A 16,570-nucleotide genomic window follows, 5' to 3' on the forward strand; every position below is an offset into this window, starting at 1 on the left:
TTCTAGCTTTTGATTTAAAGTGAGAGACGTGCGACTCTTCCTTTCACTTGAACACTTAGAGGCCATTGTAGGGTTATTAATTGGCCTAATTTCAATATTGTTGCGTCTCAGGGAATAGGGAGGCCCGAGGAGAGGGAGAGAGACGGGGGAACGGCCGGTCGGTGGAGCGGTCAGAACACACACAACGTTTATCGATTAAGTTTGCCATCTTATATGGGCGCGGTTCGTGTCGCCCCAAAACAATTACAATAGTAACATCAAAGATCACAGATCACCATAACAAATATAATGAAAAAGTTTGAAATATTGCGAGAATTACCAAAATGTAACACAGAGACACGAAGTGAGCAAATGCTGTTGGAAAAATGGTGCCAATAGACTTGCTTGACGCAGGGTTGCCACAAACCTTCAATTTGTAAAAAAGCGCAATATCTGCGAAGCGCAATAAAGCGAAGCGCAATAAAACGAGGTATGCCTGTATGCGGTTTCAGAACTAAATATTGCACTGGTATTAGCTACTATTTGCCTGTCATCAGCAGGGATCCTGGTTTTCTGTTAAAAATCATAAATTCTCTTATAAGTTTACTAATTCTCTGATTAAATACCCCAAATCCTCATTTTTTCCATGATTAAAATGAAATGCCACTATATATAGGTATCGATTGAACACAATATTTTATTTATATATTTACAATTTTAAAGCAGTTCAGAAACTTACAAGTGCCTCAATTACTATAATAAAATAAATTCTAAATACCTTTAAATTTTGGCATTTGATTTTGGGTTTTTTATCACAGAAAATCAGAGCTCCCCCTTCCCCCTTTGCTCACCAGGATGTGGGTACAGTTGTGGCTGCCCTCCCCATACCCCATGCTGCTTTGGGGAAATGTTGAGCAAGCCTGATGTGCCAATGCCCTGCCTGTGCTATTATCCCTCACTTCCAAGCCACAGTCCCCCAACCCTGCTGCTGCCCCTTGCTCCCCAGTAGAAGCCCCCTGTCCCTAGTGGTGCCCCTTAATCCCTACCCAAAGCCCCCTGGACCTTCTGGTGCTGCTCACTCCCCACCTGCAGCCTAGTGTTCTCCCCCAATCCTGCCAGAGGGGGCCCCCAGCTACCAGAGCTACGAGGCCAGGGAACCATGTCTGTAGCTCCTTGCTCCCCCCAGCAGTCCCCGAGCTTCAGCGCCACCCACAGGAGGCGGTGACTGCTGCAGCAGAGTGGAGCATGGAGCCCAGCTACCCCTTCCTGGTTTAATCTTTGAGTGTCATTCATTAAGAATAGGCATGCCATACTTCTGGCATGGAACATGCAGAGCCTGTCTGGCATATGGGCTGGAACCAGTACCGTGCACTGACTTTGGAGCTGATCTGTATTGGTCCATACCAGAGCCAGCTCACAGAGCTGTCCAGGAGGGTACTCTGTGCAGTATTTACCCATGCTTGCCCCCTGTGCTGTCAGTAGAGCCTGCAGCATCCAATCCAGCCTGTGCATTGTCTGCACCACACACCAACCCTGCTCTGGGTTTTATGCTGCCTCTGGGCTGTAGGTAGCGCTGGTAACATGGGGTGCATGCTTCATTCAGGACCCTGCCTGTACACTGGCTTCTAATCCTGACCGCCCTGAAACCAGCGTGCATGCAACTCACCCCATGCTGGAACCCTGAGCTGTGAGCACTGCTCTCAGTGCTAAGTGCAGCCTGTGCTGCCTGAAGCCCAAGCCCCAGAATGAGGCTGAGGAACAAGAGACCAGCACAGGGAATGCCCTGCATACAGCATCACACCTTCCCAGCCCTGTCCACTGGCCCAAGCACAGCTGCCTCTGACCTGCACACCAGCCTAGAGACCCTTTTCTGGCCCACTTCTGATTTAGAACATAATTAATCCCTTCCAGGAGACCTACACAAGTCTCCATACCCCACTTAAACCTTATCTTTTATCACTGTGGGGCAAAATTCTCTCCCTGGAGAAGCAAAGAGCAAGTAATCATCTTGCCAAATCAAAAAAAAAAAAAAAATTTAAAAAAAGCAATCTGCTGTGTGCTTATTCGCCATCCTGAAGGCCTAAAGTATGTTCTGTCTTGAAGCACAGATTTTCCCCTGTGCTTCAATCTCTTTTAGGGAGAGTAAGGACTGGAGGATTCGCACAATAGCAGATATTTTGCCTTGTCTACTACTAATCACTTAGAAGTAAAACATTTTGTGTCATTAAATGCAGCTAAAGTAACTAAGGTATAAAGACCATGCAACATGATTAAATATTTTATTTCGCTATCTAGGTGCTACTTCTTTTATCTGTTACATAACATGAGGTATTCATCATTTCAAATTTACAAATTTTTAAGATTTTTCCCCCATTCACAGATTGAAATTAAAGCTTAATGTTATGACTGTCATAACTTTTCAGATACGTATTATGTTCATGTAAATGCTTTGGAGTGATACACAAGTGAAAAAGAATAGGTTGCATTTTCATTTGCTTTTCACAGGAATCAAGGGCTTTTATAATCTTAATTAGGATTTCCATTAGTGTGCTTTTATTGTTCCTTTCAATTGGCAGTTCATTCCAAAAAAAAGAGTTTTTTGATTATCAAAACTGTAATTATTTTCCAGTCTTATAGCAGATGTTTTCAGAAGTTGGGTATGCTACTGAAAGAATCTAATATAATTATTTATTAGATCCATTATAAGTGTGTGATGCTATATAAAGATTATAATGTTTCATATAAATTAGCATATCATGCAATGAATGTTCTAAATATATTTTGTCATGCACAGAGGTGGCATCAAGAATATAAACATTTCAGAGAAACAACCATGTATCTTCTGGTAGGACTGGAGCTTTTTCAAAAAAAGAGGTAAGAAGTAAACGTTATAGAATTCAGACTTATATAGCAAAACGGTGATATAAACAAAATGAATGGAAGTACAACCACAAAACAAAATTAACACTTTGAATCCCAAAGTTATTTAGTAGCCATGCAAGTTCCAGAGCCCTATTTAATGGTCTGCAGATATACAGCTGTACCTGACACACGGGTTGCAGCCTTAGCTTCAGTTTCTGAATTTGCTATGCAAACAGCTAACAGCAACCCAGTTACCAAGCAGCAAATGCATCAGTAATTGTAGCAAGATTATCTTAAAAGAGAAAAAAGTGACATTTGTCTTGTCAATCATGGCGTGGGATGCACAGGGTTTGGGAATAAAGGTGGAGTGCTCTTGGCCACATCCATTTTCTGTGCAGTCAGGGCCTAACAAGTTAATGTAGGCATTGGGTAATTAATTTATCATCTTCAGCTGGAGAAGGCATGGATAGTTAGAGTTAAGTGTTAGCAGTGTATTGAATGCATTGCAGTCAGTGTTTCTTTATTACCTCTCAACCTACCTTACATGTTTGTGAAGAAGAGATGGGGTAGCATTACAGAACCCTGTAGCATCCTTGAGGAGAGAGCCTTCACGAAAGAGAAACCATTACCCTAATTTACCTGTTCCTCACATATGATCAAGGTGGGCACTTCAGAGAGCTAATAAATTAGTTGAATATTATGTTGTTCTGATTGGTTCAGAACTGAACCATTATATTTGTATGCCCCTGCATGTTTAGTGGGTCCCTGATCCTGCAAATATGGAAAAAAATGTTGAGGTTGCATGGCTCCCTCTACACGTGTAGGTAAAGGCGTGTTGGGATCTAATACTCAATTCTCATCTTGCTTGCCGCCATGCCACACATGCATTAGATCCCATTCCACCTTATTGCTGGTGCAGGTTAGCAGCTCAAAGCACCCCATTTGAGGGGCTTCCAGCTGCGGGGGGTGCCCTCTACACCCCCATGGTGATGGAATTGCAGTCCTCCTGTCTCAGGGCTGTGTGAAATTCCCAAGACAGGAGGATTGCTCATGGGGCAGAGGGAGGAATTACTTTACAGCTATCCTCTGGCCTTGCAGGTTTGCCAAGAGAGAAGCTACGGGAACCTAGCACCCACAGCTGTGGGACTTCAGCTCCTAGCAGCTGTAGGGTGCTGCCATGGCAGACTCTGAAGCTGCTGCAGCTGAGTATCCTGAGTAGTTGTGAAACTCTCAGCCCTGGCTGGGCAAGGTACACCTCTGCAGCTGGAAGCGCTGCTAGCTGATGGGGAGCCTAGCTCCCCTGGAGACCCTTGTACACATGCAAATTAAAGCTCAATAGCAGCCAGCTATAAAGTTAGTGTATGTTTTGCAGCCTAACTCTATAGCTGGTTGGAGCTTTTTTTATTATGTGACAGTTACTTTGCTTGTGCAGCTGGTCTCAAGGTAATTGTGCAATTAACCAGTTACTTTTGCAATACTTCTAATGTTTAGAGGGGCCCATAAGTCACAGTATGGTCCTGTGGGTAGGGTAACCAGCTGGAAAGTCATGAAGCGTTGGCCATCTTACTAGCTCTGCTGCTTACCTCTCTGTGACACCTTTGGCAAATAACTACCTTCCGAGTCCCCTGTTTGCTTTGTAAATTTAAAATGCAGAATTCATAGGGACACTAATCTCCGTTGGGTCTCTGGACACTTATTTGTACTCCACAGTACGTGCTGATGTGGTCTAATTTGCCATATTTAAGTATTTATTAATTTTAAGCAACTAACACATTTTTCAGAAGGCTGACTTCTTTAATTAGGGGTGGGGGCAACTTTTGTGGCCTTTCTTCCAAACTTTTAAATATATTAGAGATGTTCTGAACACCAGTCTAATATATAGGACTATCTTTTCCCTTTGTCTTCTGTATTTAAAATATATAGAAGAGCAAACTTCTGATTGCTGAATGCATTCTGTTATTGAGACACTAGGTTGCCAAGTTATATTTTGTATGAGCAAAGCATTCACTTAATATGCTTTTCCCCTTCATCTGTTCCATGTGGAGAAACCCCACTGCTCTACATGTCACCAATTCTTTTCATATGGTCTCCAAATAATTTACATTCAGTTATGTACTAAACATGAGCCCATTATTCCCTTAAAAACCTCCAGAAAACAAGCCACTACCAATCAGTATTTGACAAAAAATGAAGAAAGTGTTACCATCCAATGATTAATTTAACATTAAAGGAGGCATGGTATTCTATCCTTTTACATTTCCTTAATGATCTTCTGCACCTAACATTTGGCTAACATTTAAGCAGTAGTTACCTGCATATCAAATGTTTACATGCATTAACAGGATGAGCGTTTATTGTTTCCACTGAATAATTCAAAGGCATCAATTGTGTGTGTGTGTGTGTGTGTAAGAATATCCTGTAGAGGGCAGTTCTGCTTTCTAAAAGCAGTGTTAAATTGAAGAGCTGTTCAGGTAAAAAAGAAAAATAGTCCTTCCATACTTAATTTCTTAATCAAGAAAATAGTTCCAGTGGTTCATAAAACTGCAGTTGTTTACTTCCATATAAATAAGAAGGTGTTTTCATCAGTAGGATTTCATCAGTAGGCTTTATTTTGAAGTTGGCTTTCTAACTGTAATATTAGTAGCAGATAGCAACTGAGGAGCAATGAGCAAAACACCCAGTAGCATAACTAGGGTAGGGAGAGATGGGCACCAGCCCTAAGCGACAACTTATGGGGGGCACCAATATGGTCCCTTTCCCCCAGGAGTCTTTACCATGACAGGGTAGAGGAGCCAGATAGGCATGACCCCCACACCCAGTAGTATATCTGGGGGCATGGAATGATGTGTCCCCTCCCCCCCCCCCAAGCTTTGCCATAGGAAGTACAACCCTCCACCTGGGGAGAGAGGGAAGAGCAAAAGGGACACTAGGAGTGCCCCCTTCTTGGAGCTTGTGCTGCTGTCTGTTCTCCAGTGGCAGCAGCTCAAGCCCATGCCACTGCAAAAGCAGCTGAAGTAGTAGCCGCTACCTTTTGCCCTGGCATGGCAGTGCATGCTCCAAGAAGCTGGAGTGAGGAGAGCCAGACGGGTAAGACTCCTCTCCTCTTCCCCTCCCTTTCTCCCCCTCGTCTCCTCTCCATGGTGCTGAAAGAACTGGTTACACCTTTGAATATTCCCGTCTTGAGCTGAGTAGACCATGATTTTTAACTTGTGTCTTGCTTGAGACCTAGGCATATACTGTGTGACAAAATGTCTGGTCACTGAGTTTGGATGCGACAGTGTTTAAGAGCCCTAGTTTGAAGCTTTTGGGCCTGATGTGTTTGGAAAAAGAAAATAGGAAGTATTTAACACTCAAAGAAAGAATCAGATTATGTGATTTGAGCCAGGAATCAGTTGCCTACTTCTTAAGGTATGATCTGTTTCATGGTGCCAGGTATAATCGTCCCACTTGTCCAAAAAGAAAAAAAAATGAAGCTTTAAGTATTAACTCAGAATAATTGTAGCACATGAATGTCAACTCTGCCCCTGAACATGAAGCTCTTTTCCCACTATTCTTTAGTGCCGTGAATTATTTCCAAATTTTATTCTAGGTCTTTTTTTGTAATGATCTTTACACATTCTTATTAATGGACCAAAGGTATCCCATTCACTGTAACTTTGGAAATTTCTGTACTGGTGCCTATGCAGGCTATAGAGTTATCCCCTGATAGTGCCAAATGTCTTTCTTGGGGGACTGTCTAACAGAGAGGCTCACATGTAGTCACTAAGAAGTCCAAAAGGCTATGTCATGCTACATAAGATTGAGCTCTAAATTCACTATTAGTTTTACTTGTAGTAAAAAGAAAAAAAAAAACACAGAAGAAAGAAAATGAACCAAGATTTCTGCCCCAGAACAGTGATATCAAGAAAAATGAACATTTTAATTAACTCTCACTTCAACTGAGATTACCCTTCCAGTCCTATCAAATCATCATGGTGTGGTACTGACTCAGTTGTGGAGACAACGTTGCTTTATTTTGGAGCTCATCCACTAATATAATAAAATGGCTGAAAATGTTTTTTCTAATTCTGGTCTGCTCCAGTCATTCTCCAAAGGATCCCTGGAAACATCTTAAGTTTATTGTCTAATTTGATCTGTGGGTACTTGTTTTTTTTCGAAGGATGGTCTCTTCTGCCTACATAAGCCCATTTACCTTCCTGAAAATGAGGCCCCTTCAAAACTGTGTGCTAGAAGCAGCTTGTTTTGGAAGAATACAGATTCAGTATGTCCCTTAGCCCTACAGGTGTTTCCAGCAGGCTGCCTTGGACTTGAGTCCCACAGTTACAAGAGTGAGGGAGAGGCTGCATTCTGAAATGTAGAGCTGTTCCATAATACATGAAATCTTTTCTGTATTTGTGTAAGGTCAGTTGGTTCAAGTTCTTACTACAGAACTAGATTAGCATGCTGCCTGAACAAACAGGACAGTGTACAGTCTAACTTTGGGTATGGTTATACTACCTTCAACCATCTAGGAGATGCTGCCCATAAAACAACCCACTTCTGCTCTGTGCACTACAAAAGTTGAAAAACAGTAAATATACGTAAGCACTGTTGGAACGGCACACACCACCGAACACATCTGAGGCTGTGAACCCAAGAGCACTGCTGAGTCCACACTGATCTTGTGCAAACAGCAGCTACATTATAATTTTTTTGGCTTTTGGTGCACGTTATGGGAATGAGATGGTGGGCATGTTCTCAACATAATTGGCCTCTCTGGACAGCCACAGACAGTGGCAGATCATTTCTACAGATGATGGGATTACCTAGCAAAAGTTCTGATGAACATAATGACAGAAGAACAAACACTCTGCCTTACCAGAAAAGAGGGGACAGGAACTACCGCGGATATGTTTCTTTTGAGCAAGGGCAAAAACTCTTGTGTATCTTTCTTCCAGGCCCTTACATGCCAGTACTTATCCAGAAAAGCCTTTGAGACAGAGCATAGGTCATAGTAATTCCTCTAGCTCCAGTTAAACAGCACAAAGCTTCTGGCAGTATTTACAGAACCCCTGTATTTGCTGTATTTGCAGGGTTTTCTGTCCTATGAGGAGAGATTTCCCTCATACTTACAGACAGCTTCTCAATATTTGGCAGTTAGACTGTAAACTCTGACTAGAGAAGATCAGTCATGTTTCCCTTGTAAATATTGGAAATTTAGGAGTTCCCCAATTTTTTTTAAAATTGTGTAAAAATAGAAGAGACTTCTCTTTTATGGGGTGTGAACATTGATCTCTGTAATCACATGTTTCTCATCTCCACAATATGGGTGGTGTGCTGCATTTAAAATCCTTTGAACTGTTTCTTTTGTTAAAGTAAAATAATTGACTAAGCCTGTCATGATCGGCTGGATCTTTGGTTTCCATCTTTGATTTGGCTGATCAAGCTGTACTTGCAAACTAGGGAATCTTCTCCATCTGGTGTTGAAATGTAGTGCTACAGAAACAGCCGAAGTATTTGTTAAAATGTAGGAGAGGTTCGATTACATCTCAAGCAAGATGTCACTAAAAAAGCTATCTGTACAGGAAATGAGCTGCTTTCTTTAATAATTGCATTAGAGGTTTTCATATTGAGACCTGTGAATTCCTTGCATTTGACAATGTCTACTTTTTTTTCCAAACACGCACTACTAAGATACTAAAAGATTGATCTACTAAAAGATATTGCCCACAAAAATCCTTGCCTCTTACAGCTTTTAAGAAAGACTATGCGGTTTTCTAATCTCCGTGAAGCAGTGTTAGAGTTTCACTTTAATCAGTCCTTTGTTTCTTTTACCCTTTCCAAAACTTACAAGTAGTAAGGTACTTAACAAAAGCAGGAGTCCTATTGCCTTTAGTGCTCTATTCATATTGCTAAAAATTAAGCTTATACTTAGTAGTTTCCTAGATTATGCACTTTGCTCATTAAGTTGTCACTTAACTGGAGTAGGATCTTTTAGCACTACTTTTGTGGTACGTAGGGATCCTGAGGGGGGAAACGCCATCTCATCTCATTATTAATCAAAGCAAAAATGTATTGATACATGTTATGTCTTTAGCTAAAGTCTCACTTCCTTGGAGTTTTAAACCAGTTTCCTCCAGGGCTGAGGTACTGTGTGTGTTTGTTGTTTGCTGACATATTGAGCTGCTCCATGACATGTCTGTTTGGATGCCAGAGTGTTGGTCAAATGTCCAATCAGAAAGAATAACAGGCCAGTCATTATAACTGAGAATTCGGCTCACCTTCTGAACTGCATTTCTTGCTAATTTCTCATGAGTCCGAATATGCCAAAGCTACATGTGAAGAAGGAGGATACTTACTAGGAGCTGCCATTCCTTGAGATAGTTGACTCTGTATGCATGCTCATACTTGCCTTTCTTTTTCCCCTCAATTCTCTGCATGTGTCCTTGGAGTTTAAAGATTCAGGAGGGAGAATAAAGAATACTGACTGCACTTCCATTATGTTATGTAACTTCAGGCAGTAAGGTGTGGTGCCTCAAACAGGCACAAAGTTGTACAAAATGAGTGGCCTTCCAGAAGGTTTCACAGCAGCAGTTTTACTAGATGTCTTATGTCATCAATGAAGGAGTTGCCTCTGCTTATTCACTAAGAAATGCCAGTACTAAAAGTAACTTTTTTCCAAATTTGCTTCCTATTCCATATGGAACTGCTTTGATCAGTTGGCGAGTTGCTCTATTATGGAAAGCACTGGTATATTTTTGGTGTGATTTTACAGAAACTATGTATTATTTCCATGTGCATATAATACAGAAAATAGCCAAAGGGGACCCAACATCTGACTGCAACTAGCAGCGTATGCTAGTAAGAGGTAGTGATGCTTTACAGCTCATTAAGTAGGGCTGCTACTGTCTCATTTAGTTGAGGCTTTCACCCTAAACTGTTCTCTTATTAGAAAAATACAGTTTTTCATTCAACTAAAATTTAAAGGTAACTTGAAAAAGTACAGTCTTTTTCAGTTCTGGTAAATCAGGTTATAACAAGGTTTACTAACATGTTTGCTGGAAGTCAGAGATGTAATACTGGCCAATCCAGTTAGATAACTATTATCAAACAGGTTTTTATTGTGGGGTTCCTTATACATTTTCCAATATTGAGTGAACATGTCTATACTGTAGTTGCATTTTAACCAAAATTCAATGTTGCAGTGAAACTGACACTACAGATAGCTGTTCTGTGGAGAGTGGGGTATAGCGGAGAGGTAGTGGTGGGCCTATCAGTAATACATTTGTGAATTGTTCCACCAAACTAAATGTTAGTGATACTATGGGAAGACTGAAGACACAAAGATGTTATATGCAGTGTTTCCTCCTGGGAAATTGCACTTTAGAAATGAAAGACATTAAATTGGCTCTTTTGTTTCTTATTTTGGTTTTAGTTATATGGAGGCCTTGCTGTATCTTATCTATGCTTATCAGAATAACAAAGAACTCTTGTCCAAAGGCCAGTACAGAGGGCATGATGAAGACCTGATCTCACATTACAGAAGAGAATGTTTACTAGTAAGTGGTGTATGCCCAAAATATTGTAGTTTGTTTCAAATGGTAGAAAACCTAAGTAATTTGCATACAAAGGTGTGATTAAAAAGCCCCCATGTGTTAACAAATTAAGGACATTCCTATTCTGTTATGATGTGCTCAAAAATTGGGAGGGTGGAAATGGAAAATGGAAGGATTAAAAGGAAGAATGTCCCATCATTGTCCCTTCGGAATAAGTGGCAGTTCGTGTTTTACTATAACATTGTAATGAATTTGTCCATCATGCCATGGAAGTGTGACAGTAAAAAGAATTATGTTGTAGTGGTAGACAACAAACTCAGCATTTTGTTGTGGTTTGCCAGGGAGCAACCACTTGAAATAACAGCAAAAGAAATAGCGGGGGGTTTAGCATAATTTTTAGAAACAAATTGTAGCAGAGAAAATTTAGTCTCTGGAATAATTACCAGAAAGATTATGATTAGGTTGGCACCAAATTCAAGTGTTTGTTGGTAGAAAGAGGCATAACACTTGATCTGCTGAGAGAAAAGTTTTTGAGATGGTCTCAATGCAATCGGCCTGCAACTCCAAACATTTCATGTAAAGAATTTTTGTTTTTAAAAGCTGATACCTGGCAAAATGTGAAATGTTATACACTTATAGACTTCCCTTTTTTTATGGTGTTACATGAAGAAACTAAATGAACATGCTGCAGCACTGTTTGAATCAGGAGATGATCAGGAAGTAAATAATGGACTGATCATTATGAATGAGCTTATTGTCCCATGTTTGCCATTGCTACTGGTGGATGAAATGGAAGAAAAGGATATTATTGCTGTAGAAGATATGAGAAACCGCTGGTGTTCATATCTTGGACAAGAAATGGAGCGTAAGTCGTATTCATTCCTTAAATTCAAAGGTTCATACACATACATGTGGGTCCATAGACAAATTGTCAGTTTTGAAGTCATGTATAACTTGATGATAATGTTGTTCCACGATAACATTCTCTGATACCACAGATGATGGCATTTGGGCCTGATCCACTACCCATTGCTAGAAACAGTTGTCTCTCTCTTTATTAAATTAAATCCTAGAGAATCAAAGGAAGTCCATTTTGAAGAAGGAAATATGCATATTAGCATTATTGCACATGTATTGCTTACAGATCAGTTCTGTTTAGCTTCATATTTATTTCATTTTAGTTTTGAACACTGTCAGATTTAAAAATTTAATATAGATATTCCTAGTTAATACTTATAGCTCAAAGGGTAGAGTTTATTACAAAGTGATATAACTAATAAAGAAACTGATAGTTGTCAGAAACTCATTTGCAGGGGACCCTGCTTCCCCTCCCCCCAAATTCCTTCCCTCTGTGCTGTCACTTGCCCTAAGCAACAAATTGATGTTACCCTGAGAACTCCTTATCCCAACAAGATTCAACACTTGCACTAGGTTCCACATCTGTAGTAGGCGAGTGTCCACTAGGCTTAGGTGGCCTCTACCTTGGGTTGTGAAAGAAAGTATGGGCGCAGACCGAAGTTACGTTTGTCACGTGATTGGCCCCCTGAATGCTCTCTACAGCCAAAGCTCTGACGCCTGAAATCTAAGGGCACTTTTACACATGCTCAGTGGGAGCAGCACTTTAATTAGAGCGGCTCTGAGACCTGCTGTAATTAAAGCACCACAGTGTCTTGTGCATCCCTGTACTTCAAAATGGCTGCAAGGGCACTTGATCTAAAGCTCATTCAACAAGCTTTAGTTAAAGTCCCCCCGCTGCTGTTTTGAAGCATGGAAATGCTGATACACAAGATGCAGGAAGCTGCTGGAATGCTGTAATTGCCACGCTAAAGCAGACTCAATTAAAATATTGTGCTGTAATTACAGCATGCCAGAGCAGACTACATGCTTGTATACAGGCACCACCAAAGGCAAAGCATATGCCATAGTTGGCTTTCTAAATTACTTCCAACCAAACTCCCCTGAACAGTATTTTAATTGTTCGTAAGTCACCAGAATCCTCTAAACATTTTTTGGTATGCCTGAGGTACCTGGAGCCACTCTGGCTTAAAGGGCCATTTCTCTCAGTTGTGGAGTTGATCTCACCACTGCAGACAGAAAATGTCCCAGGGTGCCTAGCCCAATATCTGCTTCTGCCTGTGCTTGGTAGTGGCAGGTGTCTTTAAGTATGCATGCCTCAGTCCCTTAGCTAAACCATGTGCAAAATTATATAGATCTATATTGGCAACATAACATAAACAATGCAGTAATAAAAGCAACATAAATTAATTGGAGCATAACATGAGCTTTCCAATGAGACTACACCTGCTCTATCAGTACAGTAAAACACAAAAAAGCATTCACGAGACCATAAGTATAACAGAGTTCATTACAGCAGTATTCAGTTACTCCTTTTATTGCATCAGTAAATGCAGAATTTGACATTCATTTTTGTATTTTGCAGCTAACTTGCAAGAAAAGCTGACAGATTTCTTGCCAAAACTGCTTGATTGTTCTACAGAAATTAAAGGTTTCAATGACCCGCCAAAATTACCTTCCTATTCTACACATGAACTTGTCGAGAGATATGCCCGAATCATGTTGTCACGCAGTCGAACTCCAGCTGATGGAAGATAAACTCTGCAAACCTTCCTAAGCACATTGTATAAACTTTTTTAGTTCTTAACCCTTGCCTTCCTGTCACAGGGTTTGCTTGTTGCTGCTATAGTTTTTAACTTTTTTTATTTTAATAACTGCAAAAAACAAATGACTACAAACTTTAGCCAGACTGCAAATAAATAAAGCTGAGAATCGCATGGTGCTCAGTTTTTCAACCAGAGTTCATGCAACATTGCAAGTCTGATTACTATGGCAAAACTGCTTTTTGCCACCTATCTGTTACAGTATTACTTTGCTTTTATCTGAGATCCTTTACTTTATCAACAGCTTTCTATTCAGTCTGGATCATTCTGTGACTGCAACTATTTTAAGTGTCCAGTGCTGTGTAAATACATGGTACTTGGTAGCTTGTAAATGAAATGAATGAATAAAGTTTTATTTATGGCTACTTCTGTGTTTCCAAGCACATACATTGTATATTAATGTATTATATAAGTTGTTTTTAGATAAGATTCAGATACAATATATTGATGGGCTGCTGGGTTTTTAGTTATGATTCTTCAGGATTTATGGCCCATTTCTTTGAAGGTGGTCACTGATTACAGCACCTTGGAAAACTGTCACAATGGTATTACATCCTCTACTTTTTGTATGCTCTTTACTGATCTGTATAATATTGCAGCTGGCTCATATTTTGAGGCCACATCAGGTTTGATGTGAAGCTACAGACTGGTTTCCAAAGCAAAAATTAATTACAATTTCCTTCTATTCATAGAAGACATTTTTAAAAACAAAACTATTTTCAATAGAAATAGAAGCTATATTACACGCTCCAGGCTCGCAGTAAGATTTATTTTAAGATGATTAAGTTGAGTAAATTAGGGCTTTATAAATGTGAACTCTGTAAGACTGCAGAATCTATCACAGATTAAATATTCATTTTTTCCTGTTTCATAAATTTGGTGTGTTATATGTGAACTGCACCACTCTAGCTCAGAGTGTAACTTTTCACTAATACTTGCTATGGAATAGGATGCTGCTGTTGTTACAGCAAAAGATTTCCAAAATCAAATATCAATCCTTATTAACTCTCTATCAGAAGCTGATGAAGAAAACTGTAGAGCTTGTTTTGTAGAACTGAAATACTGTCTGATTTTAATGAAGATAATTATTTTGTGAAAGAGTTTAATGCATCCTTAGGTAATTCTGTTAACAGAAAATATTTTGATTCTTAATCTTTATAGCAATCATTTTGTGGTAGAACAGTAAAAGATGTAAATATGTTTGTGTACGTGTTTATTGGAGCGACACCAAATTATACTGTTGTAGAGTATATATTTTTTATGACTACTAAGAAAATAATGCAGAGGGGAGGGAAGGGTTGATAAAATTCAGACTGTTTCATGGGCACCAACTAACATCAGACCTTACAAAAAGTAAGAGGTTGAATTTATCCTCGTTTTCAAACCTTTCATATTGCCTTTGAGATGCACTAGTTGCTGTAAACTGGAGTGCAGCCCAGCATATGCAAAGACCTGGCACTTCAGTTCTGAGTTTGATAAAGGAACTGTTTTCAAGAATACATCTTTTCTGATTTCTTGCTCTTCAGTGCATTTTATTAACCATTGTTAAAACTGTAAAAATTGTACAGCAGCAACAGTGTGCAGAAGACAACCAGTACCCATGTCTATCATGGAAAAACTTACATAAGAGCCTACAACATAACCAAACACATTGCTGAAGAACTGAAGGAGTGCAGTCTGTGAGCAGGTGAAACTCTGGTTTGGAGGTGTTTGAAGATGATTTTGGGTTGATAGCAGATCCCATCTCAAGGTGGGAATCAGCAGATTTTTTACTTACTGTATCCATTTGTAAACCCAGAATTCTAAGCAACTTTAAGTTCAACTGCTCTGCTTTCATGGTACAGAAAGCAGATACATGGCCCCTAAGTTGCTTTTATCAGCATGGTGAATTGCATATGTAGAATATAAAAAAAGCCTGGGTTTTGCTTAATCTTGTTTTTCTGTAGACTTTTTAAAAGAAATAGTAGGCTTTATATTTGCTAGTGTTTTTAATGTAAGACTAGAACACACAAAAATGTTGATGGAGTTTCTGGGAAGTATGTGCATGTGCCATGGGATCAGTAGGCCTGCCATGTGTATCTAACAGCTTGCATCCTTTGTCCATGTTTTTCCCAGTTCCTTAAAGGGAAAGTAATGTTTGTTGAACACATCTCCTCTTTTAAGGAGCTTTATATTCAGGTCTTGGCTGCAGTCCTTCAGAAACATTGTAAGGCTGTTCTGCTTTTTCCCTTACCAGAGCTCTGTGTGTGGGTATGGATGTGGGTATGGGAGCCATATAGTGAAGAGTGGCCAGCGGGTACCAAAGTGGGGAAAGTGGCGGTGAGGACGGAGGGAGTGGAAGTGAGTGGGCATGCGGGACCTGTGCTGGTATCCTGGGACCAGGACCAGTGAGGTCCAGAGTGGGGTGGCAGGAATCTGTGGAGCCAGGCTGGGCTATGCCAGCAGAGAAAGAAGGGAACTGACTGGGCTCCATAGAGTCCCTGCCGGCCAGGACCCCATGCTCCTGCTGCCCTGCATTAAGCCCTGCTGGCTCTGGCTCCTGGACTCCGGCACAGGCCCATGCTCCCACTCGGCTGCTGCTGGCTCCCACACACCCACTCACTCCCAGTGCCTCCACACCAACCTCACAGTACCTGACACCACGCGCCCTATGCTACCCATTTGGGCTGAGCAGCAGTAGCAGGGAACAGACTGGTGCTCAGAGTGGGGAAAAAAGTGGTCGCTCCCCCTCCCCATGGCTGGCCTTTCCTGCAGCAGCCGCTAGCAGCCTGCCTGTGGCTGTTCTGCTTCTCTGCCGCGTCACCCTGTGGGGCAGTGGTGGCAATGGAGTGCAGGCACAGGCAGCTCCATGTGAGCTCTGAGTGGCTGCAGCATGGGGCACTGGCAGCAGAAGGGGGAGTGGCTGCTTTCGCCTGTACTGAGCACCAGCCTGTTGCCCACTGCCGCTGCTCAGCCTGGGCCCCACGCCAGCTCCAGGCTCACCCATCCATGCCGAGTGGTGGCGGTGGCAGCAGCAGCTGGACAGAAACTGCTGCTTGGTGTGGAGGAAGGTGCCCCCCCCTTTCCCATCACTGCTGCTGGGCAGTGTTTGCTCATGCCATGCTCAGCTGCAGTGCGGCTGCTTTAGCACCACCTCTGTGCTGTCTCATGTGGCAGCAGTGTCCTTGTGGAGCAGCCACAAGGCAGCTCACAAGCCAAGCAGTGGAGAAGCAGCCGCACCACAGCCTTGTGCAGCGCAACTTCTTGTTGGGCAGCTACAGCAAATACTGCCCGGGGGGGAGAGCGGGGAGGGCTTTCCTCCTGCTGAGTTTCTGCCTAGCTGTTGCTGATACTGCAGCTGCCACTCAGCTTGGACAAGCTATTCCGGAGCTGGCACAGGGCCCAGGCTGAGCAGCGGTGGCGGGGAACAGACTGGTGTTCAGTGCAGGTGAAAAGCAGTCGCTCCCCCTCCCACTGCTAGCGCCTTGTGCTGCAGCCGCTCAGAGCCTGCTTGGGACTGCCTGTGCCTGCTCTCCA

At 41.6% G+C, this 16,570-nt stretch overlaps 1 protein-coding gene across 1 annotated transcript in view; it reads left to right on the forward strand.

Annotated features, from left to right (window-relative positions):
• USP25 (ubiquitin specific peptidase 25) overlaps positions 1–14,254 on the forward strand; it is a 157,320-nt gene extending 143,066 nt beyond the window's left edge. Inside the window, exons 25-28 of the mRNA XM_019557104.1 lie at positions 2,774–2,853; positions 10,256–10,379; positions 11,046–11,241; positions 12,817–14,254. Of these exons, the coding sequence (XP_019412649.1) occupies positions 2,774–2,853; positions 10,256–10,379; positions 11,046–11,241; positions 12,817–12,989 (573 nt within the window). The 3' untranslated portion in view covers positions 12,990–14,254. The remainder of the gene's footprint in view (positions 1–2,773; positions 2,854–10,255; positions 10,380–11,045; positions 11,242–12,816) is intronic.
• Positions 14,255–16,570: the final 2,316 nt, after the last annotated feature.

Source organism: Crocodylus porosus, unplaced genomic scaffold (genome assembly GCF_001723895.1).
Source record: "Crocodylus porosus isolate Cpor-Errol unplaced genomic scaffold, CroPor_comp1, whole genome shotgun sequence".
In the NCBI taxonomy this organism is placed as follows: Eukaryota; Metazoa; Chordata; order Crocodylia; family Crocodylidae; genus Crocodylus; species Crocodylus porosus.